Genomic DNA, 25,079 nt, shown 5'->3' on the forward strand with positions numbered 1-25,079 from the left:
ATAAACCCCCCAAAAAAAAAATTTCTCTTTTTTTTTTTTTGGGTTTTTTTTTTTTTTTTTTTTTTTGTGGTACGCAGGCCCCTCTCACTGTTGTGGCCTCTCCCGTTGCGGAGCACATGCTCCGTTCGCACAGGCTCAGCGGCCATGGCTCACAGGCCCAGCCGCTCCGCGGCATGTGGGATCCTCCCAGACCGGGGCACAAACCCGTATCCCCTGCATCGGCAGGTGGACTCTCAACCACTGCGCCACCAGGGAAGCCCAATAGCGCTCTTTTGAATGGATTGATTATATATATACATACAGCTTTGGAAACACCAGAATTATACTGTACATTCAATTTTCTATCCTGCTTTTTATAATACTGTTATTTTTTGAACTTTCTTCCATGTCACAAGACATTCTTTGAAAATAGTATTTTTAATATTCCATTGTAAGCACTGATCCCATTTGAGTCAGCTTTGGCATTCTCAATTTCTTTTTTTATCACCCTGTTTTTTAACTTGATCCAAATTCCATTATTCATCTTAAGTGCTAGATAGCAAAGCATTTATTGAGAGGCTGGTAGCTGAATTTTGGAGGAAAGAATCAGTATCCCCAGGCCCTAAAGATTGCCCCAGAAAATCTCATCTTTACCTTCTGTTTTTCTCCCCTGCACTGAAATTCTTGAGAGAAGAAGTCCACGTTCATCCTTCCCTTTCATTTTTTGTGGGGCAGCTGTGTCATGGGGAAACTTATGATTTGTCCTTAAGCCCTATAAATTCCCTGATGGGCGCTAGAAAAGAAAAAGTTACCCTTATAGGACGAGGGAAGGATGGAAAGTAGGGCTCCCTTATAGTTTACGTTCATTTATCCCTGTCTTGTCATCTCCTCAGAAAAATTAGCACTCTCATCTTATTTGACTTTTTTGGCTATTCAGGATTGAAAATGTTCACTTTATTGTAGTTGGGAATGAATTGGATTCAATTAATGAAAACAGAGATGTGGTAGAATGGCATAGATTCTGTGCCGTACACTCTGTCACTAACCTAGTTAGTGTTTTTGGGCAAGTTACTTGATCTCTCGGTGAAAAAATTAGGCTGAAGCTTTAAATTCGAAAACCTCTTTTTTTACTTATATATTTTATTACTCTGCAATAGTGGTCAGTTTTCAGCCTCAAGACTCTTAGGGAATACAGTTCACGCCCTTTGTGATAGTGAGAGTTGACTCTATGGTGGTAATTGGAAGAGAATCACTTATACCAGGAATACTAATTATTCAATATTATAATTCTTTGTATAACCATGCTTTGCTTTCCAAGGCAAGGAATGAAATTGCCTAGTGAAACTGCAGAGTTAAATACAGTGCAAATAATTGATGTACTGTAGTATATTGATGTAAAAAGAAAGCTTAAGTTAATTTGATCTTGAGCTGTAACTTACTAGAGACAAAAGTCCAGACATGTTTCATTTCTGTATGATGAGCTTTTCTCATTGTCCTGAGTAGATAGGGAGTATCTATCTAAGTAACACTTAGAACTATTTAATCTTTTGATTTGGTAGCCATTGTAATAGATTATGTCAATAGATCTCTTTTCACCTTTCTAGTAGGAGATAAGTATTATATAAAGGGAATTCATCCCTCCAACTCCTTCTATATGCCACTATTCTTCTACCTTCTCAAGAAAATACCCATAAGCAATCACTTTAATGTCTTGATTTAAGAAAATATGCACTATATCCAAATTCAGAATAGTTATCAGTTAGTACTTTTTTCTCTTCTCAATATCTCCTAGCCCTTGCTTTTATTCTCTTAACGCCTTGTTTTCTTTTATTCTTTTTTCATTAAAAGATTTGTCCTTTCCAGTTTCTGTAATCACTGCCTTCAACCACTCTTAATCCCACTGCAGATTATTCTCTTTGTGTGTATTATCAAGTGGCACTTAGAAAACACCTAGAAGCCTCAATAATTGCTTTAAACCATTTGAATAGCACTATCTTATGCTCTTGGGGAAAAGGATGTTATTGGCCAAGAAAGGTGCTACCAAATGCATAAGACATAAAGCAAAATGGAATTTGTAGTGTAAAAAATCCTTTGTAATGAGACTTTAACTATTAGAACTTTGATAATTTCCTTCTCTTCTTTAAGACTTTACTCAATAAAGTCATAAAATTCACCTTTTTTTAAATGTACAATTCACTGTTTATAAGTACATACAGAATTGTGCCGTTATCAACCCAGATCGAATTTTAGAACATCCCCATCACCCACCATAGAGCCTTGTGCCCATTGGTAGTTATTCCCACTCCCAACCCAGCCATAGGCAACCACGAATCTACTTTCTGTCTCTATAGATTTTACTTGTATGGGCATTTCATATAAATGGAATCACATAATATGTGGTCTTTTGTGTTTGCCTTATTTCACTTAGCCCAACGTTCATGCATATTGTAACATGTATTAGTACTTCATACCTTTTTGTTACTGAGCAATGTTCCAGACAGATATACTACATTTTGTTTATTCATCCACCAGTTGATAAACATTTGAGTCCTTTCCGCTTTTTGGCTATTCTGAATAATGTTGTATGAACATTTGCATACACGTCTTTGTGTAGACGTAAACTCTCATTTCTCATGAGTAAATACGTAGGAGTGGAATTGCCGGGTCATATGGTAAGTCTATATTTAACATTTTAAGAAACTGCCCAGCTGTACCATTTTACATTCCCATGGTAACATGTGGGAGTGCCAGTTTCTCCACATCGTTCTCCACACTTGTCACTGTCTGTCATTTTTGTTCTAGCCATACTGGTGGTTGTGAAGTAATATCTCATTGTCATTTTGACTTGCATCTTTCTAATGATGTTAAATCCTTCGCTCTTAAAAAAAATACAACCTTGTTCTTTAATAAACTATTTTAGGGAGTTCCCTGGTGGTCTAGTGATTAGGATTCTAGGCTTTCACTGCCATGGTCCAGGTTCATCCCCTGGTTGGGGAAAGTGAGATCCCACAGGCTGTGCAGCACAACCAAAAAAAAAAAAACTTCTGGCCTATGAATAGATGAATGTTTTTCCCATATGAAAGGGGGACAGCCTATCAATAAATAAATGCTATCTTCTAGAGGAAAAAATATTCAAATCTACAGACTTAATACATATATACATACACACGTTTGTGTGTAATAAACAGGGTTAAATCTGTGGATAAAGGATTCTGGTAGTCTGCTATGAAAAAGTTAGGATAAAGACTAAAGGTGAAAGTTGTTTCAATTAATTATCATTTTTACATAGTATAGAATGGAAATTTTACTAATTCATTCAATATATACACATAGAGCACTTTCTATGTGTCAGGCAGTGTTTTAGGCCCAGGGAATATAGCAGTGAACCAGCAGGCAAGATCCCACTCCTCATGGAGCTTACATTTTAGTGGAGAAGACGTATGATAAACAGACAAATAATATATGTCTAGTAGTGTAAATGTTATGAAGAAAAGTAGGATAGGGTGAGAAGATAGAAGTGAAAGTAGGTGCTATTTGAGAGGAGAGGTCAGAGAAAGCACTCTGAGGAGGGCATATTGGAGCAAGAACCTAAAAATGTTGTAAGGAAGAAAACCATAAGAATATATGAGGGGAAAGCATTCCTCAGATACAGAGTAGCAAACACACAGAGCCTTCCTTGATGAGAAATTTTGTAATCCATCATCCGCTGATCAGGCAAATTTAGGCCTCAGTAGACATAAAACAGCTTTGGTACATTAGACCAAGTTACTTACCTTCCCAAAACTTTATTTTTTAAAAAAAATGAGGATTGTAATTTCTGCATCAGAGATTGTGCTGATGATTAAATGAGGTAACTCAATATAAAGCAGCCACAGTTCTATGATATAATGATAGTAACTGTTATTTTCTTGGAAATTGTTGTTATTGTCACGCTACCCATTTTAAGCTTTCAAAATTAGTTTTCCAACTACTATTCTGTAGTAAATTTTTTTGTTTAAAAATTTTTAGGATCTTAAACCAGATACCACTGTCTTAGAAATGTCAGTCTTAATGAAACAGGACTATTCCTCCCAGCTTACAACTATTATGCTTTCAATTATCATTCTACTATATTTATTTATTTTAAAAATATGAATGACATTGAGAACTCTCTCTTCCAATTACTTTAATTTCTTAAGGTTTGTTTGTGATAGAGACAACTCCAGGTTTATTGATGAGTTGGATTCCAAAAAGTTGACTTTTTATTGGTTGTTTAGTAATCAGATTACATCTTTGACAGAAACAAAGGCCTACTCTAATAGGTGATTAGTTTCCAAGCTTAGGCCTTAATAGTCTGTTTAGAGCTGATCCAGTAGTACTATTAATTGGATTTCTATGGGAAAATGTAACTTGAATCCAACTCAGGATGCTAAAAATACTTTCTTTAATTTAGCATCTTCCTATAAGAAAAAGATGGAGGGAGGCACCTTGTAGTAAATGCCTGTTGTATATAGTGGATTTAAATTTATTCTTTGGATACCTATACTGGTAAATAACCAAGTTATTCTCACCTTGTACAATATTGAGATATTTGGTATTTTTCCTTAAGCTCTCAGTTCCTCCTACCTGAATCCAATCTGTTATCAAAAGTCCAGTTTAAACCTTGCTTCTTCCCAAGCCTTTCCTAATCATGGTGGTTTTCAGAAATACACTCTATCCCTCTTTGAACTCATATAGAACTTAATTTTCTCTAAGTTTAGTCTGTATATTATGTGAGGTATACAGCCTGGTAGAATTAGATAACTATCATGTGATTATGTCACGTGTCTCTAATAGAGTAAGTTTCTTAAGGGCAAGAACATCATCTTTGTTTTCCTTTCATCATTTTGCTTCATTGACTGAATTATTTGTTTTAAATACTATATTGACTGTTCAAAACTTGTAAGCAGAACTTTATTTTCCCATAGATCCAGACACCTTTCTTAATATATTTGTATCAGATTACAAATTAATTCTTTTTTAGTAAGTGGGTTTTAGAAATCTCTTCAAAGCAGTGCTCAGTTCTTTGCATACTGTATTTTTTAAAATGTATGCCTAATTCGTATCTCTTAGAATAGAGAAAATGAATTAGCTAGTTCCTCTCATGTATTTTCTTCTAGTCTCTCCAGTTTCATAGAGACTTAAAGCAGTTCGACATTTATCTTCATCTTTTTGACTGTGTATCTTGCTCATTTTTACTCTGTTGAGAGGGAAAAGTTTTGACTACCATTGCAATTTCCCTAGATACCTAGTTTGAATTCAGAACTTTTTTTGGTGGGGGAGGGAGTGCTAAAGTAAATGGTAATGTATTTTTAATTTCAAATTGCACTTGCTCATCGATGATATATAGGAATTTGATTGACTTGTATTTTAACCTTGTATTCTGCATCCTTGGTGTGATCACTTACTAGTTCCAAAAGGTTTGGGGGTTTTTTTGTTTGTTTTGGTCTGTTCTTTCAGAGTTTCTACATAGATGATCATAGCATCTGTGAACAAAGTTTTTTTCCCCCTTTCCAATCTATATATCTTTTCTTTCCTTTTCTTATTGCATTAGCTAGAACTTCCAATATGATACTGAAAAGCCGTGATGAGAGGGGACACACTTGCCTTGTGCCTAATCTTAGGCTTTGAGTTTCTCACCATTAAGAGTGATGTTAGCTGTAGGTTTTTTGTAGGTGCTCTTTATCAAGTTGAGGAAGTTTCCCTCTATTATTATTATTATTATTATTTTTCCCCCGGTACGCGGGCCTCTCAGTGCTGTGGCCTCTCCCGTTGCGGAGCACAGGCTCCGGACGCGCAGGCTCAGCGGCCATGGCTCACGGGCCCAGCCGCTCCGCGGCATGTGGGATCTTCCCAAACCAGGGCACGAACCCGTGTCCCCTGCATCGGCAGGCGGACTCTCAACCACTGCACCACCAGGGAAGCCCTCCTCTATTATTATTTTAATGAGAGTATTTATCATGAATGGGTGTTGAGTTTTGTCAAATACTTTTATGGCATCAGTTGATATGATCATATGACTTTTATTCTTTAGCTTGTTAATATCATGGGTTACATGGATTGACTTTCAAATATTGAACAAGCGTGTCCCTGGGACAAATGCCACTTGATTGTGGTGTATAATTCTTTTTTGTATTGTGAATTCCATTAGCTGATATTTTGTTAAGAGTTTTTATTTATAGCCTTTTATTTATAGCCTTAAGAGTTTTTATTTATAGCCTTGAGAGTGTATAATTCTTTTTTGTATTGTGAATTCCATTAGCTGATATTTTGTTAAGAGTTTTTATTTATAGCCTTGAGAGATATTTGTTTGTAGTTTTCCCTTTTTTGTGCTTTCTTGTCATATTTTTGCATCAGGATAATAGATATTAGCTTCATAAATTGAATCGGGAAGTCTTCCTTGCTCTTCTGTTTTCTTGAAAAGGTTGTGTAGAATTGGTGTTCAGTCTTAAACATTTGGTTGAATTTTCCATTAAAATCATCCAGGCTTAGAGATTTCTAGTTGGGGAGTTTTAAAATTATGAATTGTTTCCTTAATAATTACAGGGCTATTCAAGTTGCTTATTTCATATTGAGTGAGTTGTGGTGTTTCTTGAGGAATTGGCCCACTTCTTTTAACTTGTCAAATTTATGTTTGTAGAGTTGGTTGTGGTATTTTCTTATCCTTTCAATGTCTGTAGCATCTATAGTGATATCTCCTTTTCATTCCTGGTATTGGTAATTTGTTTTTTTTCCTTTGTCAGTTTCCCTGGAGGTTTGAAAATTTTTTTGACCTTTCAATGAACTAGTTCTTTGTCTTGTTAATTTTTTCTGTTGTCTTTCTGTTTTCGGTTTTATTGATTTCTATTATTTATTATTTCCTTCCTCCGCTTGCTTTGGGTTTATTTTGCTCTTCTTTTTCTAGGTTCTTGATGTGGAAGCTTAGGTTATTGATTTGAGACTTTTCCTTTTTATGCATTTTAGTGCTAAAAATTTCCCTGAGCACTGTTTTAGCTGTGTCCCACAAATTTTAATATGTTAAATTTCCATTTTCATTTTGCACAGTGTATTTTATTGATTTCCCTTGAGACTTCCTCTTTAACCCATGAACTTTTTAGAAGTGCACTGTTTGGTTACTAGCAGTTTGGAGATTTTCCTGTTATTTTTCTTTTATTGATTTTTTGTTTGATTTCATTGTAGTTGGAGAACATGCTCTATATGATTTCGCTTTTTTTTTTTTTTTTTTTTAAGCAGAGGTCTTTTTAGAAGCCCATATGATTTAAATTTATTTATTTATGGCTGTGTTGGGTCTTCGTTTCTGTGCGAGGGCTTTCTCTAGTTGTGGCAAGCAGGGGCCCCTCTTCATCGCGGTGCGTGGGCCTCTCACTATCGCGGCCTCTCTTGTTGCGGAGCACAGGCTCCAGACGCACAGGCTCAGTAGTTGTGGCTCACGGGCCCAGTTGCTTCGCGGTATGTGGGATCTTCCCAGACCAGGGCTCAAACCCATGTCCCCTGCATTGGCAGGCAGATTCTCAACCACTGTGCCACCAGGGAAGCCCTATTTTTTATTTTATTTTATTTTTTTTGGCATCTTGGAGTTTGATGTGTTTATATATATTTTTATTGAAGTATAGTTGATTTACAATATTGTGTTAGTTTCAGGTGTACAGCAAAGTGTTTCCATTATACATACATATATATCAATTTTTTTCAGATTGTTTTCCCTTACAGGTTATTACAAAATACTGAGTATAGTTCCCTGTGCTATACAGTAGGTCCTTGTTGGTTATCCATTTTATATATAGTAATATGTATATATTAGTCTCAAATTCCTAATTTATCCCTCCCCCCACTTCCCCCTTTGGTAACCATAAGTCTTTTATGTCTATAGGTCTATTTCTGTTTTGTATACAAGTTCATTTGTATCTTTTTTTTTTTAGATTCCACATATAAGTGATATCATGTGATATTTGTCTTTGTCTGACTTACTTCACTTTGTATGATAATTTCTAGGTCCATCCATGTTGCTGCAAATGGCATTGTTTCATTCTTTTTTACGGCTGAGTAATATTACATTGAATAAATATCCCACATCTTCTTTATCCATTCCTCTGTCTATGAACATTTAGGTTGCTTCCATGTCTTGGCTATTGTAAATAGTGCTGCAATGAACATTGGGATGCATGTACCTTTTCAAATTGTAGTTTTCTCTAGATACATGCCCAGGAGTGGGATTGCAGGATCATATGATAACTCTGTTTTTAGTGTTTTAGGGAACCTCCATACTGTTCTAGATAGTGTCTGCACCAATTTACATTCCCACCAACAGTATCAGAGGGTTCCCTTTTCTTCACACCCTCTCCAGCATTTATTATTTGTAGACTTTTTGATGATGGCCATTCTGACTGGTGTGAGGTGATACCTCATTGTAGTTTTGATTTGCATTTCTCTAATAATTACCAATACTGAGCATCATTTCAATTATTTCAAATTGTTTTGGTTTGTTTTATAGCCTAAGATATAGCCTATCTTGGTATATGTTCTGTGGCATTTGAAAATAATTATTCTGCTGTTGTTGGTGGAGTGTTCTATAAATATTGATTTGATCCTATTGGTTGATGATGTTATAACTTTGCTGAATTTCTATTTGTCCTATCAGTTGTTGAGAGGGGATATTGAAGTCTCCAAGATTATTGTGGATTTGTCTATTTCTCCTTTCAGCCATGTCAGGTTTTTTTTAATAATTAAACTTTATTGAGCTCTAATTCACATACCATACAATTCACCCACTTAAAGTATATAATTCAATGACCTTTAGTATATTCACAGAGTTTTGCAGCCATCATAATCAATTTTAGAGCATTTTCATCACCTCCCGAAAGAAACCCCATACCCATTATAGCAGTGCTGGACAACCACTAATTGACTTTCTGTCTCTAAAGACATGCTTATTCTGAACATTTCATATAAATAGAATCATACAGTATGTGATCTTTCATTTCTGGCTTCTTTTCTTTCACTTAACATAGTGTTTTGAGGTTCATCTATGATTGACCATATATCAGGACAAAAATTCATTTTTATGGCTGGATGATATTCCATTGTATGGATTTTATTTATGTACCACATTTTATCCATTCATCAGTTGATGGATGTTTGGATAGTTTCCAATTTTTAGCTCTTATGAATAATGCTGCTGCTATGAACATTTGTGTACAAGTTTTTGTGACAAGTTTTATTTCTTTTGGATGTATATGGTCATATGGTAACGCTATTTTTAAACTTTTGAGGAGCTGCCAAACTGTTCTCCAAGGTGACTGGATCCTTTTACATTCTCACCAACAGTATGATGTTATCTGGGCTTTTGCATTGATATTCATCAGTAAAATTGGTCCATGGTTTTATTGTGCAATCTTTATTATATTTTAATAACACTGGTATACTGGCTTCTTAAAAGAATTTGGAAGCTTTTCTTATCTTTGGAACCACTCTAAGTTACTACCATAGTGCTACATTACAATAATTTTTACCCCCTTATTTTAGAAGTTATGATGAAATTGTATGAATTTGGATTTAGAATACTCTTTAGCCATATGTATAGACTTTAGTTCCAGGTACCAAATGTTCTTTATTTTCAAAAGGGGAATTTAAAGAGGGTGCCACTCCAGAGAAGTAATAGCGGACCCAAAGACAGAACTGATTAAGAACATTACCCACTGGATCACCAAGGGAAAGCAGCAACATCACAGATGAACCAAAACAGTATTTCATTCATATGTATTCCTTCAAACAGATTATCTGACCTACATTGTTTATTTTATCCTGAAATAAAATTAATTTACATTCTAGTCTAGGAATAAGGCTAGGAGAAAGGTGAGGGAGAAATAAAATTAGATCTCAATGAAATTTTTACCCCAGAAGATCTGTAAGATTGGTCAGCTACATACAGTTGAGAGTTGACTGTAGGTGAGATCCTATCCTTTCTTTGTAAGTATATTATGTCTATAAAATAAACAAGAGAATACAGTGGATGGAACTGGCTATAATGAATGGAAATCTGGACAACTTTAAAATAATGAGCACTACAGTATTTAATGAGAAACTTTCAGAGAGAACTCTAATTCAGTAGTTCCCAGGTGAGGTCTTCAGACCAGCAGCATGAGCATCACCCAAGTGCCTGTTAGAAATGCAGAGTCTCAGGCCCCACTTCAGTCTTTCAGGGGATGGGGCCCAACAATCTGTATCATAGGAAGTTCCACAAATGATTCCGATGCTAAAGTTTGAGAACTGCTGCTCCAGCTTATCACTTCTGTTTCTAGACTGACTTTAAAGCTGATCCCATCCTCTGGCTCCATGTTTATACCTGTAATTTAGCCGAAATAACTTATTTCAGAGTCCAAAAGGAAGACAGATTTGCCTAATTTTAGGAGCCCCTGTGTTGATGACCAGAATATTCTATACTGGTTAAGGAGGACTGGTAAACAGTTTTGAGATCTTGGAATGTAAGGTACTAATGAATTATTTTACTAATTACGTTTTCCATTTCAAATATCTCTGATTCTATGATTATGTAAGCTGATTAACTTACATAGTAGCAAAACAAAGTGACAATAAAAAAATTAGTTATGCTAATTTAATAACAAATTACAACTATGTGCCTTTTGATATGAAATCATAAAATTAATTATTCTTGGTGTTTTCATTTACTTTTCTTCTTTTTTCTTTATTTTTCAAACTTATAAACTTGCACGCATAGTGCATTTTAACAGAGGAATTTTGCTGTTTCTTGCCAATTTCAAATTATAACTTCCAGCCTTGTCAGTTTTTGCTTCATGTATTTTTTCACCTGTGTTGTTTGGTGTGTACATATTTAAGATTGCTATGTTTTCTTGATGGTTTGGCCCCTTTATTTTTATTTTTTTATAAATTTTATTTATTTATTTTTGGCTGCATTGGGTCTTCGTCACTGCACATGGGCTTTCTCTAGTTGTGGTGAGCGGGGGCTACTCTTTGTTGTGGCACGCGGGCTTCTCATTGCCATAGCTTCTCTTGTTGTGGAGCACGGGCTCTACGTGTGCAGGCTTCAGTAGTTGTGGCACGAGGGCTCAGTAGTTGTGGCTCGTGGGCTCTAGAGTGCAGGCTTAGTAGTTGTGGCGCAGGGGCTTAGTTGCTCCGTGGCATGTGGGGTCTTCGCAGACTGGGGCTCAAACCCGTGTCCCCTGCATTGGCAGGTGGATTCTTAACCACTGTGCCACCAGGGAAGTCCTGGCTCTTTTAAATTAATATTTGCATGATACATCTTTTTCTTCCTTTTACTACTTTCTTTTTTCTCCTGTGATTAGAACTTTTAAAGATCTATTAGGGTCTTCTATGTTCTACTTTCCTTTATCATTATATTTGAAATGAATTTCTTATAGACAGAATATTGTTAGGTCATGTTTCTTAATGTACTCTGCCAATCTCTGGTTTTTAACTGATATGTTTAGAGCATTCATATATAATGTAATTATTGATATGTTTCTGCCATTTTATTTTTTGTTTCTGTTCTCTCCATTTTTTTGTTTCTTTTTTTTTGCCTTCCTATGAGTTATTTGTACACTTTTTTTTTTTGTACACATTTTAAACATTACATCTCAATTTATCTATAGTAGTTTTTACTATGTTTCTTAATAAAACAGTAGCAATAGCTTCTAGCAATGGTTCTAGGTATTATGTTACACATCTATAATTTATCACAGTCTACTCATGGCATCATTTTACAAGTTTGAGTAGTGTGGAAACTTTACCTCCCTTTATATCCCTTTGCCCTTCCCCACTTACATAGTTGTCTTAAACATTCTTCTACATATATTTTGAACCACATCAGATAGTGTTATAATTTTTGCTTCAAACATCAAACATAATTTACCTTATAGTTTTCTTTTTGTCTCCTTGATGTTCTAATATTCCTTCTTTAATTTCCTTTTATTTGAGAATGTCTTGGTTTCTCCTTCATTCCTGAAGGATATTTCCTCCACATAGGAGATTCTGGGCTGACAGTTCTTTTCTTTTGTCCCTTGAAACATGTGCCACTGCCTTGTGACTCTCCCTCAGTTCTTTCCATCTCCTCTCTAATGAGCCCCAGGTATTATAAATGAATTTCATTTATGTGATGACTTCTCCCTTCAGTCTGTTAACCCGCTCCAATTGTTGTCATGTACTCCTGGTGCACAGCCATCATCCTGGGATCTTTGTTCATAACCATCATGAGAATTCCCTTCTCATTTCTCTTGTTGGCTCTCCATTTCTTGTATTTCTCATTTTTATTATTTCTCAGATTGCTGCAGGAAGAATTTTTTTTGGAACTTTGAATTTCTGAAGATTTTTTTTCCTACACTTGCACTCAGGTGGTGACTAGTCTGGATATAAATTTTCAAGTTTCCTAAGAATTTTGAAGGCATTGTTCTATGCCTTTATCATTTGTATGTGACTTAGTTTGGATTTCAGGGGGGTTTTGTTTATTTGTTTATTGTATGTTTTCCCCTTCTCTGGCTTCTCTGGTGCTCTGAAATGTGACGATGTGCCTTGTAGGTCTATTTTCATTTGCAATGCTGACCCTCAATGTGCCCTTTCAGTTTGGGAATTCATGTCCTTCAACCATGAACAGTTTTTAATTCTTTGCTTTCTTCTTTGTTTTTTTCTGTACTCTTTCTGAAATTTTGTTTATTTGAATGTTGGTCTCTATAAACCAATCCAGGTTCTTTTAAAAAATCTTTTTACCCTACGTTCTAGGAGATACCCTCAACTTTCTTTTCCAACTTCTATTGAGTTTTTCTGCTATCTTATTACATCCTATTTTTAATTTCCAAGAGTCTTTGTCAGCTTGTTTTTTCTCATTTGTGTTTCGTGGATGCAGTTTGTTCTTATCTCTAGAGGATTTTTTGAAAGTTGGGTTTATTGAGATGTTTACATGCAAACAAAAAAAAATTCATGCTATTAGAGTTGTGACAGGTAACTACTACCATAATCAAGATATAAAAAGTTCTTTGGGGACTTTGACCATCACTGATGTCAGTATTTTTAGGAGTGTGTGTGTGTGTGTGTGTGTGTGTGTGTGTGTGTGTGTGTGTGTGTGTGTTTTTCTCTGGGGCTGAGCAGAGCATTCTGTACTCTTTCCCTGGAGTATTTAAGCCTGGCTGCAAGCCTCTGTGAGGCATGTGGTAGAAAGAAGGTTAGAGGTCTTAACATTTAGTACGTAAACTTTCACTTGATTGCCCTGTTTAGAATATGTTCCTCTCACCCACATTTGTGCCTGGTGTTTCCCATCCCAAGGACTCTGTTTTAGATTTTCCATACAATAAAACTCCAGTTTTTTACTGAAATGAGGAAGGGGATCTAGGACTCTTAACTGTGTCTTAAATGGATATTCATTCATTGTACTTGTTCTTAAGCCCACCTTTATCCCACTTTTTGAGGTCCTCAGTATTGCCAATTTCTGAACCTTTGGGGGATTCTGCTTTTCACCTTTCCTCACTGATGCTTTAGGATTTTGCTTTCTCAGATCTGCTAAGTCATTTACCACTTATGCTTTGCAGTTTCCAAAATGTTGTTGCCATTGCCTCATCTTCTATTCTTTGCCCTTATGGGGTTTATGCCTTTAAAATCTTCTTTACTGTCATTGTAATAGGGTTTCAGGGAAAGGTAAAAGTGATTGCACGTGTTTAGTCCATTATCTTTAACTAAAAGTCCCCCTTTCTTTCAAAGACAAAACAAACAAACAAACAAAAAAGCTTACCTTGTGCACAGAACCCTTTATGATCTAGCTTCTGCCTATCTCTCCAGCCTCATTTCTCACTCTGCTGCAGCACACCCCCAGCCTAAGCTCTAGTCACATGCATCTACTTACATTGCCAAACAAATCATGTTGCTTCATGCCTTTCAGTTCTACACATGCTATTTTCTCAATGTGCTATTTGCCCTAGAAGATTTTTCCTCAGTGGAGATTTGCTGACTTGCATGGGTGCCCCTCTGTCAGAGTGCTTATTGTATTACTGCAATTATTTATTTACTTTTTTAAAAGTCTCATCCTAGAGGTTTAGTAACCTGGGGGCACAAGTGGATGGGCTGTCCCTGAATTAGCTGCAAGAAATCATAAAATACCCTGAAATTGATTGCAGAATTTCCTGTGTTCGTGTATATTTTTGGAAAATTCTCTAAGACAGATTTTTTTTTTTTTACTAAGAATGTGTATCAGAAAAACCTGTGGGGAGGGGCGGGGAGGGAGAGGGATGGACTGGGAGTTTGGTGTTGGTAGATACAAACTATTACATTTAGAATGGATAAACCACAAGGTCCTAACGTGTAGCACAGGGAACTATACTCAATATCCTGTGATAAACCATAATGGAAAAGAATATTAAAAAAGAATGTCTCTCTGTATAACTGAGTCAGTTTGCTGCACAGCAGAGGTTGCCACCACATGGTAAATCAACTGTACTTCAATAAAAAAATTTTTTAAATGATAAAAATACCTGTGGGGCTTTTTAAAAATATAATTGCTTTGGGCTTTTTTCCTGATAACTGCTGAGTTATAGTCTGAAATTAGGGCCCAGAAAGATGTATTTTCAGAAAGCTTCCTAAATGATTCTTTAGAACTGGATCTCTGTCCGTCATCTACATTAACTCCAGGGCCTGGCATATAATGAATGCTCAATAAATGTTTAAAGCAAGAATGAGGGAGAAACTTGGTTTTCAGGGCATGACCTGAAGTAAATTTGCTATGTGAAACCTGAGTGCAGGTGGGAAAGTTACTAACATCCTCTGTTACATAAATGAAGTCGCAGCATCTGTTTTCTGCCCTTTGGATATAATTGGAGGAGCAAAAGAATGTGGGTTATATTTTTCAAAGATGGAAGAAAGCTAGCTGCACGAATGAAAGAAAAATTTAAAGGTTGGGCATAAAACAAGTCAGATATATATAGTCTGATTTTGGTTCCCCTGGCTGCTTATGGTTGTATACGACCCAGTGATTTGCTTCCAAAAATTTAGGCTTCTGTGCATTCCAGTTTCAAGATACCACTACTATTAGACCTGATTTCATAAACTTTAATAATACATGGCTAGTGATATGGAAAATGGGGAAATTGACATGTTGTGTTGGCAAAAAGTACATGGCATATTATTGTAACTGGTTGCAACTTAAGAATGAGAACAGAAAGAACTTTACTGGAATCCCCTGCCTTGTGCTTCCTCTATGTTTAAGGCTTTTTAAAAATGTATAACTTAGAACTACATTCATACCTCAGAGATATTGCAGATTTGGTTTCAGACCACCGTAATAAAGCAAGTCACACAAATTTTTTGGTTTCCCATTGCATATAAAAGTTATGTTTACACTATACTATATGTAGTTTGTTAGGTGTGCAGTAGCATTATGTTTAAAAAAATGTACATACCTTAATTTAAAAATACTTTATTGCTAAAAATTGCTAGCCATCATCTGAGCCTTCAGCAAGTCGTAATCTTTTTGCTGGTGAAAGGTCTTGCCTCAGTGTCCATGGCTGCTGACTGATCAGGGTGGTGGTTGCTGAAGTTGGGGTGGCTATGGCAGTTTCTTAAAATAAGACAGCGGTGAAGTTTGCTGCGTCAATTGACTCTTCCTTTCACAAATGATTTCTCTGTAGCATGCAGTGCTGTTTGATAGCACTTTACCCACTGCAGAACTTCTTTCAAAATTGGAGTCAGTCCTCTCAAACCCTGCCGCTGCTTTATCAACTGAGTTTGGCAATATTCTATATAAATTCTTTCCCGTCATTTCAACAGTTTTCACAGCACCTTCACCAGGAGTGGATTCCATCTCAAGAATCCATCTTCTTTGCTCCTCCAGAAAAGGCAGCTCCTCATCTGTTAAAGTTTTATCATGAAACTGCAGCAATTCAGTTACATCTTCCAGCTCCACTTCTAATTCCAGTCCTCTTGCTGTTTCTACCACATCTGTAGTTACTTCCTCCACTGAAGTCTTGAACCCCTCAAAGTCATCCATTAGGGTTGGAATCAACTCTTCCAAAATCCTGTTAATGTTGATATTTTGACCTTTTCCCATGAGTCACAAATGTTTATAATGACATCTAGAATGTTGAATCTGTTCCAGAAGTTTTTCAATTTACTCTGCTATAGCCTTACAAAATATATTTCATAAATAATAAAGACTTGAAAGTCAAAATTACTCCTTGATCCATGGGCTGAAGAATGGATGCTCTGTTAGCAGGCATAAAAATAACATGAATCTCATTGTACATCTTCATCGGAGCTCTTGGGTGACCAGGTGCATTGTGAATGAGCAGTAATATTTTGCAAGGAATCTTTTTTTCTGAGCAGTAGGTCTCAACAGTGGGCTTAAAATCTTCAGTAAACCATATTGTAAACACATATGCTTTCATCCAGGCTTTGTTGTTTCATTTATAGAGTTCAAGTAGAGTTGATTTAGCATAGTTCTTAAGGGCCCTAGAATTTGGGGAATGGTAAGTGATCACTGGCTTCAACTTAAAGTCATCAGCCACATTAGCCCCTAAGAAGAGAGTCAGACTGTCCTTTGAAGCTTTGAAGCCAAGCTTTGACTTCTCTCTTAGCTATGAAAGTCCCAGATGGCATCTTCTTCCAACAGAAGGCCGTTTCATCTCCATTGAAAATCTGTTGTTCAGTGTAGCCACCTTCATTCATTATCTTAGCTAGATCTTCTGGATAACTTGCTACAACTTCTACATCAGCACATGCTGCTTCACTTTGTACTTTTATGTTATAGAAATGGCTTCTTTCCTTAAACCTCATGAGTTAACCTCTTAGCTTCAAACTTTTCTTCTGCAGCTTCCTTACCTCTCTCAACCTTCATTAAAGAGAGTTAGGGCCTTGCTCTGGAATAGGTTTTGGCTTAAGGGATTGTTGTGGCTAGTTTGATCTTCTATCCAGATCACTAAAACTTTCACGATGTTGGCAATGAGGCTTTTTCGCCTTACCATTCATGTGTTCACTGGAATGGCACTTTTAATTTCCTTCAAGAACTTTTCCTTTGCGTTCACAACTTGCCTAACTGGTGCAAGAGGCCTAGCTTTCAGCCTTTTCTCTTTTGACATGCCTTCCTCACTACGCTTAATCATTTCTATCTTTTGACTTAAAAGGAGAGACTTGCCACTGTTACTTTCACTTGAACACTTAGAGGCCATGGTAGGGTTATTCATTGACCTAATTTCAATATTGTTGTGTCTTAGGGAATAGGGAGATCTGAGGAGAGGGAGAGAGCGGGGAATAGCCAGTCAGTGGAGCAGTCAGAACACACACATTTATCAGTTAAGTTCACCATCTTATGTGGACAAGGTTCATGGTGCTCAAAAACAACTACAGTAGTAACATCAAAGATCCCTGATCACAAATTGTTATAACAAATATAATAATGGAGAAGTTTGAAATATTGTGAGAATTACCAAAATGTGACACAGACATGAAGTGAACAGATGCTGTTGGAAAAATGGTGCCAATAGACTCACTTGATGCAGAGTTGCCACACACTTTCAATTTGTTAAAAAAAAACCAAAAAAACACAGTATCTGTGAAGTGCAATAAAATGAGGTATGCCCACATGTCCTTTGCTTTACTTGTAAGCCTCTTTTATGTAGCGTAGAGCTGTTGTATTTTTATGTGTGTTAAGGAAAGGATCAGGCTCGTTTGCTTTTTGTATTTTCCATTTATTATTTTTATTTTTTGTCTAGGTATTTAAGAGATTATGGCATCTGAAACCCACAATGTTAAAAAACGCAACTTTTGTAATAATATTGAAGATCATTTCATTGATGTTCCTAGAAAAAGGGTCTCTAATTTCACTAATAAGAACATGAAGGAGGTAAGTCAGTCCATGGTTTCTAGGAATGGGTAAGACAGTATCTCAGTCTGTTTGGGCTGCTACACAAACAGAATACCATAGACTGTGTGGCTCATAAACAACAGAAATTTATTTCTCACAGTTTTGGAGGCTGAGAAGTCCAAGATCAAGGCCCTAGCAGAGTTGGTATCCAGTGAGGGCCCACTTCCTGGTTCATAGATAGCTTTTCTCTACTTCCTCACATGATAGAAGGGGAGAGAGAGAATTCGCTGGGCTCTCTGTTATAAGGACACTAATCTTATTCATGGGGTTTTACTTTTATGACCTTATCACCTCCTGAAAGCCTTACTTCCTAATACCATCACTCTGAGGGTTAGGATTTCAACAGAGGAATTTTGGGGAGACACAGTCATTCAGTTTGATACAATTTAAACTGCTAAGTCTATAGATACTTCTGGTTATTAAAGTGTTTAAACAATGGGAGGGTGACAGTTCTGCTCAATCTGCCAAAATTAAGTAGAATTAATAAAATAATTGAGATCTACATTCCAAAAGCTCTAAAAACTTTTTGGCAGTATATTGTTTTGATATAGTATAATTTGAATATTTTAATTTAATTTTAGAGGAATCACAGAGATGCTTTTTGTTCACCATTGCAAGGCTCATTAGCACTGATATAATTTCTTAAAATCATATTAAAATTCAACTCATTTATTTAGCACTCTGTATATATAATATGTGACTAGTAGCGTGGAAACTAGCCAGATGGGTATGTTGTGTTGTTAAAAATACCTACATACAATGTTGTTGTAACCAATGATTGAGAGTACAGCATCAGTACAGTAAGAGCTTTAATCTGAAAAATTTAATAGTTCAATTTCAGACTTGTTGACATTAATCACAAAGTTTACATAGCTTTGTTAAGGAACTTAAATATGCTGCAACTATCTACTTTTATTTTTCAGGTTAAGAAATCTCCAAAACAGTTGGCTGCTTACATAACTAGGTAAGAGCTTCTTTAAAGTTTGTGGGAAACAGCAAATATTGAAAACTGGGTAAGAGTGAAAATGGGGGGGGGGGGGAAGTATTGTCTTTTAGTATAATAATATTAATTTATTGTCGAACAACTCCTTTGTGCCAGGTACTGTGCTAAGCATATCAATATTAGATAGGTATCATTACCCCAAACAGTTGATGAGTAAAACTAAAGACTTGTGATTTCTTTAGGATTGTACATCCAGAAGGTGGTAAAAGCGGCATTTACTGTCAGATCTGCCACACTCCAAAGGTGCTTTCTACTAAACCACTGGTTCTCAAAGTGGGTGATCTGTGGACCCTGGAGGTCCCAAAGGCCTTTCAATGAGTTTGTGAGGTCAAAACTATCTTCATAACAATATTAAGACATTATTTACCGTCTTCATTTCCACTCTCTTACAAGTGTACAGTAGAGTTTTTCCAGCAGCTACATGATACTTGATATCACAATATATGGAATGCAGAAGCAGATATGAGGATCCAGCTGTCTTCTGTTAAACCAGATATTAGAGATTTTGCACAAATGCAAAACAGTGCTATTCTTCTCACTATATTTTTTGTTTGTTTGTTTTGGAAAATAAAGGATTTAAAAAAATATATTCTATGTAGTATGTAATGAGTTTATCTTTTTCTTTTTCTTTTTTTGGCTGTGCTCTGAGGCATGTGGGATCTTAGCCCCGACCAGGGATTGAACCCATGCCCTCAGCAGTGGAAGTGTGGAGTCTTAACCACTGGACCACCAGGAATTCCCCCGAGTTTATCATCTTTAAAATTAATTAACAAATTTTCTGTTTTAGTTTCTGATTCATCAAATATCTGTACATATTGCCCACATAAAAAAAATTCTTCTGAGACCTCAATAATTTTTAAGAGTGCAAAGCATCCTGAGGTCAGAACATTTGAGAACCATTATAGTAAACCATGAGATGTGCTTAGTAGTATTTTATCTTATTCAAACAAATTAAATGTACTTCAGCTTAATCGAAATAAGTGTTCTCTTTTATATTAAAATATATATTCAGACTTGCCTGATTCAAATTAAAATATTCAAACTTGCTCACTTATTCTATCACTTTGTTAGAAAAAGATTAGGTGAATGGAAATTGTTAAAATTTTCATACTTCCTGAATGCCCTGTAGTATTTCATTTTAAAAGCATCTAGTTATTATGCTTCTTCATTTTTTTTTTTACTCTTTTGGTATAAAGTACCATCCTTTTCATTTTTTTCCAGATGGTTTATAATTTCCCTTTTATTTTCCTCTTCAATCTGAGAGTTAAGATTTAAAAAAATTATTCTGCTTACTTTTAATTTTAGTGGATTGTGATCACAAAATGTGGCCTACTAAATCTTTCTCTTTAAAAACTTTTAAAGGTTTTCATATGGTTCTTTTTCATTTAAGAAAATCCATTCTTCTTACAGAACAGTTGGACAAGCTGTGAAAAGCCCAGATAAACTACGTAAGGTGATCTGTCACAGAAAGAAAGTTCATCATCCTTTTCAAAATCCTTGCTACAGAAAAAAGCAGTCCCCCAACAGCGGGGGCTGTGACATGGCAAATAAAGAGAATGAGCTGGCTTGTGCAGGCCGCCTCCCTGAGCAAGTGCGGCAGGGTAGTCGACCATATCTGGTTAGCCCCAGTGATTCTGGTTCTTCACAGACAGAAAGCCCATCATCAAAATATAGTGGGTTTTTTTCTGAGGTAAGTCATTTATATAAGCTTAACTTTATTCCTGTTTTAATACTGGCTTTTTCCTTTGCCATAGTCTATTAGCAAAATAGTTCACTGCTGATTGAATTCAGACTATTTGAGAGACTGTAACTCCCTGAGACAATTTTCTAGATTAATTAAATTTGAATCAGTTGTTTATTCCATTTTTCCAAGTTAGTGATATCTGAGATAGAATGAAATGATTAACAAGCTGCTGTAAATATCCAGAATGGAAAGTTGGCCAGTAGAGACTTAAAGAAAAGGAAAAGAAGAAACCTTGCCTAACAAGTGAACCACAAAAGCCAGTTACCCAGGCACATTTTGCTGGGCTCTCAAAATTGCCATTGGAAAGTTTTTTAAGGCAAACCTGCTTAGTTTTGCTGTTCTTCTGGCTCAGGCAAAGTTAGTTGTTTGAACAGGTTCACAGGCATTGTTTTGGGTGATAGAAATGTTCTAAAACTGGACTGTGATGATGGTTGCACAACTCCATAGATTTATTAAAAATCATTGAATTACGTATTTTAAATATGTGTGAGTTTTATGGTATGTAAATTATACCTCAGGAAAACCATTTTTTTAATGGTTATTTGAAAGAATGGTTTGTTAAAATTTATAAACACGACGAGTTTACAATAATAATTATTGCATGTTTATTGTATATGTTATAGAAAATAAATCCAAAGGAAAAACTTATCTGTAATTTCAACATTTGTAAATAAGAGTATTACATTTTTGATGTGTATTTTTTCTCCATATTGTTTGATAATTTGATTTTTGTGTTTAATAAATTTGAATATTTTTCCATGTAATTAAAATAACACTTCTACAATTTTTTCCCTTCCAGTTTTATTGAGATATAATTGACATACAGCATTTTAAAAGTTTAAGGTATACACATAATGGTTTGACTTAACTACATCATGAAATGATTACCACATTAAGTTTAGTGAACATCCATCATATATAGATACAAAATTTTAAAAATGGAAAAAAAATTTTTTCCTTGTAATGAGAACTCTTAGGATTTACTCTCTTAACAGCTTTTATATATAAAATACAGCAGTGTTAATTATATTTACCAAGTTGTACATTACATCCCTAGTGCTTATTTATCTTATAGCTAGAAGTTTGTACCTTTTGACTGTCTTACTCCGATTTCCCCTCAGCCACGCCCTGCCTCTGGTAACCACAAATCTGATCTCTTTTTTTGTGAGTTTGTTTATTTGTTTGTTTTGATGTATAATAGACCTACAACACTATGTTAGTTCCTGGTGCACAGTGTAGTGATTTGATATTTCTGTACATTTCAAAATGATCACCACAATAAGTCTAGTTACCATCTGTCACCATACAAAGATATTATATAATTAATAGATACATAACATTACATTGATTAAATTTACCTTAATTTCTTTAACTATGACTTGGTAAACTTAGTATTGTTTCTATCTGGCATGACAGTTTGAAAAGCATTTTCTGTGGCATACAAGCAAAAAAAGAATCTTTTTATATTTAAATGGTCATAAGTATGTAGATGAATGAAAATGAGCATCATATGCAGGATAATAATTACAAGTAAATAATACAAAAGAAAGGTAGAAAACAAAGTGTTATTAACTAAAACCATAATGAGATGATGCAAAGATTCCATTTGCCATTGGAAGTGTTCCTGTGTAAATAAGATCCTGGGGGAGTTCCCTGGTGGTCCAGTGGTTAGGACTTGGCGCTTTTACTGACGTGGGACTGGGTTCGATCCCTGGTCAGGGAACTAAGATCCCGAAAGCTGCTCAGGGAGGCCAAAAGAAAAGATTCTGGAGTAATAGAAAGTTAGTAATGCTAGGAGAGATGAAGGAAGTGTGTATGGTATCTGTGAGAAAAGAGGGAGCAAGGAGAATTTAATAGTGAATTTTATGAGCCCTGGAGAATAGGATACCTACAGGTACCTAAACCTTACTGTTACAGAGGATCACTATCATAGTAAGTCATTCACAAATATTTATTGATTGCTCCCTGCTGTGCAGTGCATTCTGCAGGCTCTGAGAAATGGATTGGTGGGTGAATAACAGACACTACCCCTACTTTCATGTAGTTCTAGAAGTGATGAGGCCAACACAGATCAGAAAATCAAAGAAACTACATACCCTGGAGGAAAAGAACATGTGATTATATAGTCCAGAAATCTGGCCTAGATTGGGACCTAGGTTGGTTCTTCAGTTGAACTGAGGGAATAAACATTCTCAGTGAAAATGTCTTAAAGCTGCAGTTTCACATTTGTATTAGTGCTGCAGTGTGGCATTTTTTCAAGGGCTTCCTTTAACCTTGCTCCCATTTCACTACTTTTCACAAACCTGCATTAACCTCACACTTAAATAATGGGTTTATTGATTGTTCTTTTGTTGTTTCAGACGTTTTTCCTGATTGACTAGTGCCTGCTCTAAAAACCTAAATTTAAAAGTGATGCTATATTATTTTGTCAAAGTTCAAATATACATAACCTTTTCACCTGACAGTTGCACTCCTAGGTATATACCCAGAGAATTGAAAACATAAGTCCACACAGATATTTATGAACAGATGCTTATAACATTTTATAATAGCCAAAAGTGGAAACAATCCAAATGTCCATCAACGGACTATGGGTAAATAAAGTGTCATATTCCATACAATAGAATATTATTTGATCATTAAAAAGGAGTAAAACACCAATATGCTACACTGTATATAAATCTTGGTCTTTCACACATCATGCTATGTGAAAGAAGCCACACACAAAAAAAGGCCACATATTGTATGATTCAATTTATGTGAACCGTCCAAATTAGGTAAAGTCACAGGGACAGAAAGTAGATTAATCGTTGTGAGGAACTGTAGAGAGGGGAGAATGGAGTCCAGAGTTTCTTTTGGGAGTGACGAAAAGGTTCTAAAATTCATTATGGTGGTGCTCGCACAACTCTGTGAATGTATATACTAAAAGTTACTGAATTGTACATTCAGAATGGGTATGTGAATTATATCTTAATCTGTTATTGAAAAAAATTGGATCTAGCTGTTCCAGTTCTAAAATTAATCCTACAGAAGGTTTTGTACAAGTGCACGTATTTATATACATAAGGATGTTCATTGATGCACAGTTTTAATAGGGAAAAACTAGAATCAATCTAAAATTATGATACATAAAGACTGGAGAATATGTAATTGTTTTTTAAAAATGAGACTAATCTATGTTTTGACGTTGAAAAATCTTCATAATGTGTGTGAAAAAACAAAGTTTTCAAAAATATAGATATTAGAATATTTTAATTTTATATCTACCTAATTTGTCTTTGTCTAGAAAGTGGTTTGAAAGATACTTACCAGTCTGTTAACTGTGATTACTCCTGAGTAATGTTAGTTGTTTTTGTGGGCAAGTAGAGAATATTCACTTTTTATTTTATAAAGTTTTGTGCTACTTGAACTTTTTACAACAGGAATATATTACCTTAATTATACAGAAAAAAATGAATGAATTTAAATACTTGTCACAAAACTTAATTTCTGTGGTTCCCTACTCATGCTATTCAGTTGCTAATGACTAGCCTATATGTTTACCTTTTTATTTAATACACATTATAAATTAAATCCTAGGTTTTTAGGTGAGTAAAAATAATTTATTCTATGAACTATTGAGATTTAAAAGGAAAATGGTAGCAAATAAGAAAAAGTATTGATAAAAAATAAACACGTCCTAAATTTATTCAAATCATTTGTTTACTGTGTTCACTGCAATATTCCTTTTTGTGGGCCAGTAAAAGGAGTCATCTTTGCCTAATTTTAAAATATGTCTACCAGAATAATTTAATTGAGAAAAATGGTTTCATGTCATATCTTAATTAGATTCCTGCCTTTCAGGTTTCTCAGGACCATGAAACAATGACACAGGTTTTGTTCAGCAGGAATTTGAGATTGAATGTAGCTTTAACTTTCTGGAGAAAGAGAAGTATAAGTGAACTTGTAGCTTATTTGGTGAGGTAAGTGTGACCCTTTATGGTTTTGTTTAGTAAAAGTAATTTCCAATGTATTATGTAGAAGTGCCTCTTTTTTATGTTATACTGGCTAAAATTTTGAACTTCCTATGTTTAGCTTCAGTAGTAGCAGTATGGTTTAAATTACATTTATCTTCAGTCTATTTATCTATTATCAAAATACAGAAAACCATCTGTTTCATCAGATTGAACAAAGCTGTTACCTTCTCTGATTAAGATTCTTATCTATAAAACTAAGAGATACCATTATGGGAAAATCAACCTTTTAAAAATCCCATTTGAGTGAAATTTTTAACCATTACCTTCCTCACTGTATTTAAGTCTCCTCAAACATTACCTTGGTGAGGCCTTCCTTGACTACCTTATTTAAAAATACGTGTTTCTTCACTCCCTATCCTTCTTTCCCATTTTATTTTTCTCCATAGCCCTTACCACCATCAACATGCTTTATATATTTCACTTGTTTATGGTCTGTCCCTGCCCTCT

At 35.3% G+C, this 25,079-nt stretch overlaps 1 protein-coding gene across 1 annotated transcript in view; it reads left to right on the forward strand.

The window, feature by feature from the left end:
• The window catches only part of KATNBL1 (katanin regulatory subunit B1 like 1), a 51,883-nt gene that overhangs the window by 22,291 nt on the left and 4,513 nt on the right, over positions 1-25,079 (forward strand). Inside the window, exons 2-5 of the mRNA XM_024755801.1 lie at positions 17,718-17,848; positions 18,793-18,833; positions 20,283-20,562; positions 24,460-24,578. Of these exons, the coding sequence (XP_024611569.1) occupies positions 17,732-17,848; positions 18,793-18,833; positions 20,283-20,562; positions 24,460-24,578 (557 nt within the window). The 5' untranslated portion in view covers positions 17,718-17,731. The remainder of the gene's footprint in view (positions 1-17,717; positions 17,849-18,792; positions 18,834-20,282; positions 20,563-24,459; positions 24,579-25,079) is intronic.

Source organism: Neophocaena asiaeorientalis, unplaced genomic scaffold (genome assembly GCF_003031525.2).
Source record: "Neophocaena asiaeorientalis asiaeorientalis breed wild unplaced genomic scaffold, Neophocaena_asiaeorientalis_V1.1 scaffold945, whole genome shotgun sequence".
Lineage (NCBI taxonomy): Eukaryota > Metazoa > Chordata > Mammalia > Artiodactyla > Phocoenidae > Neophocaena > Neophocaena asiaeorientalis.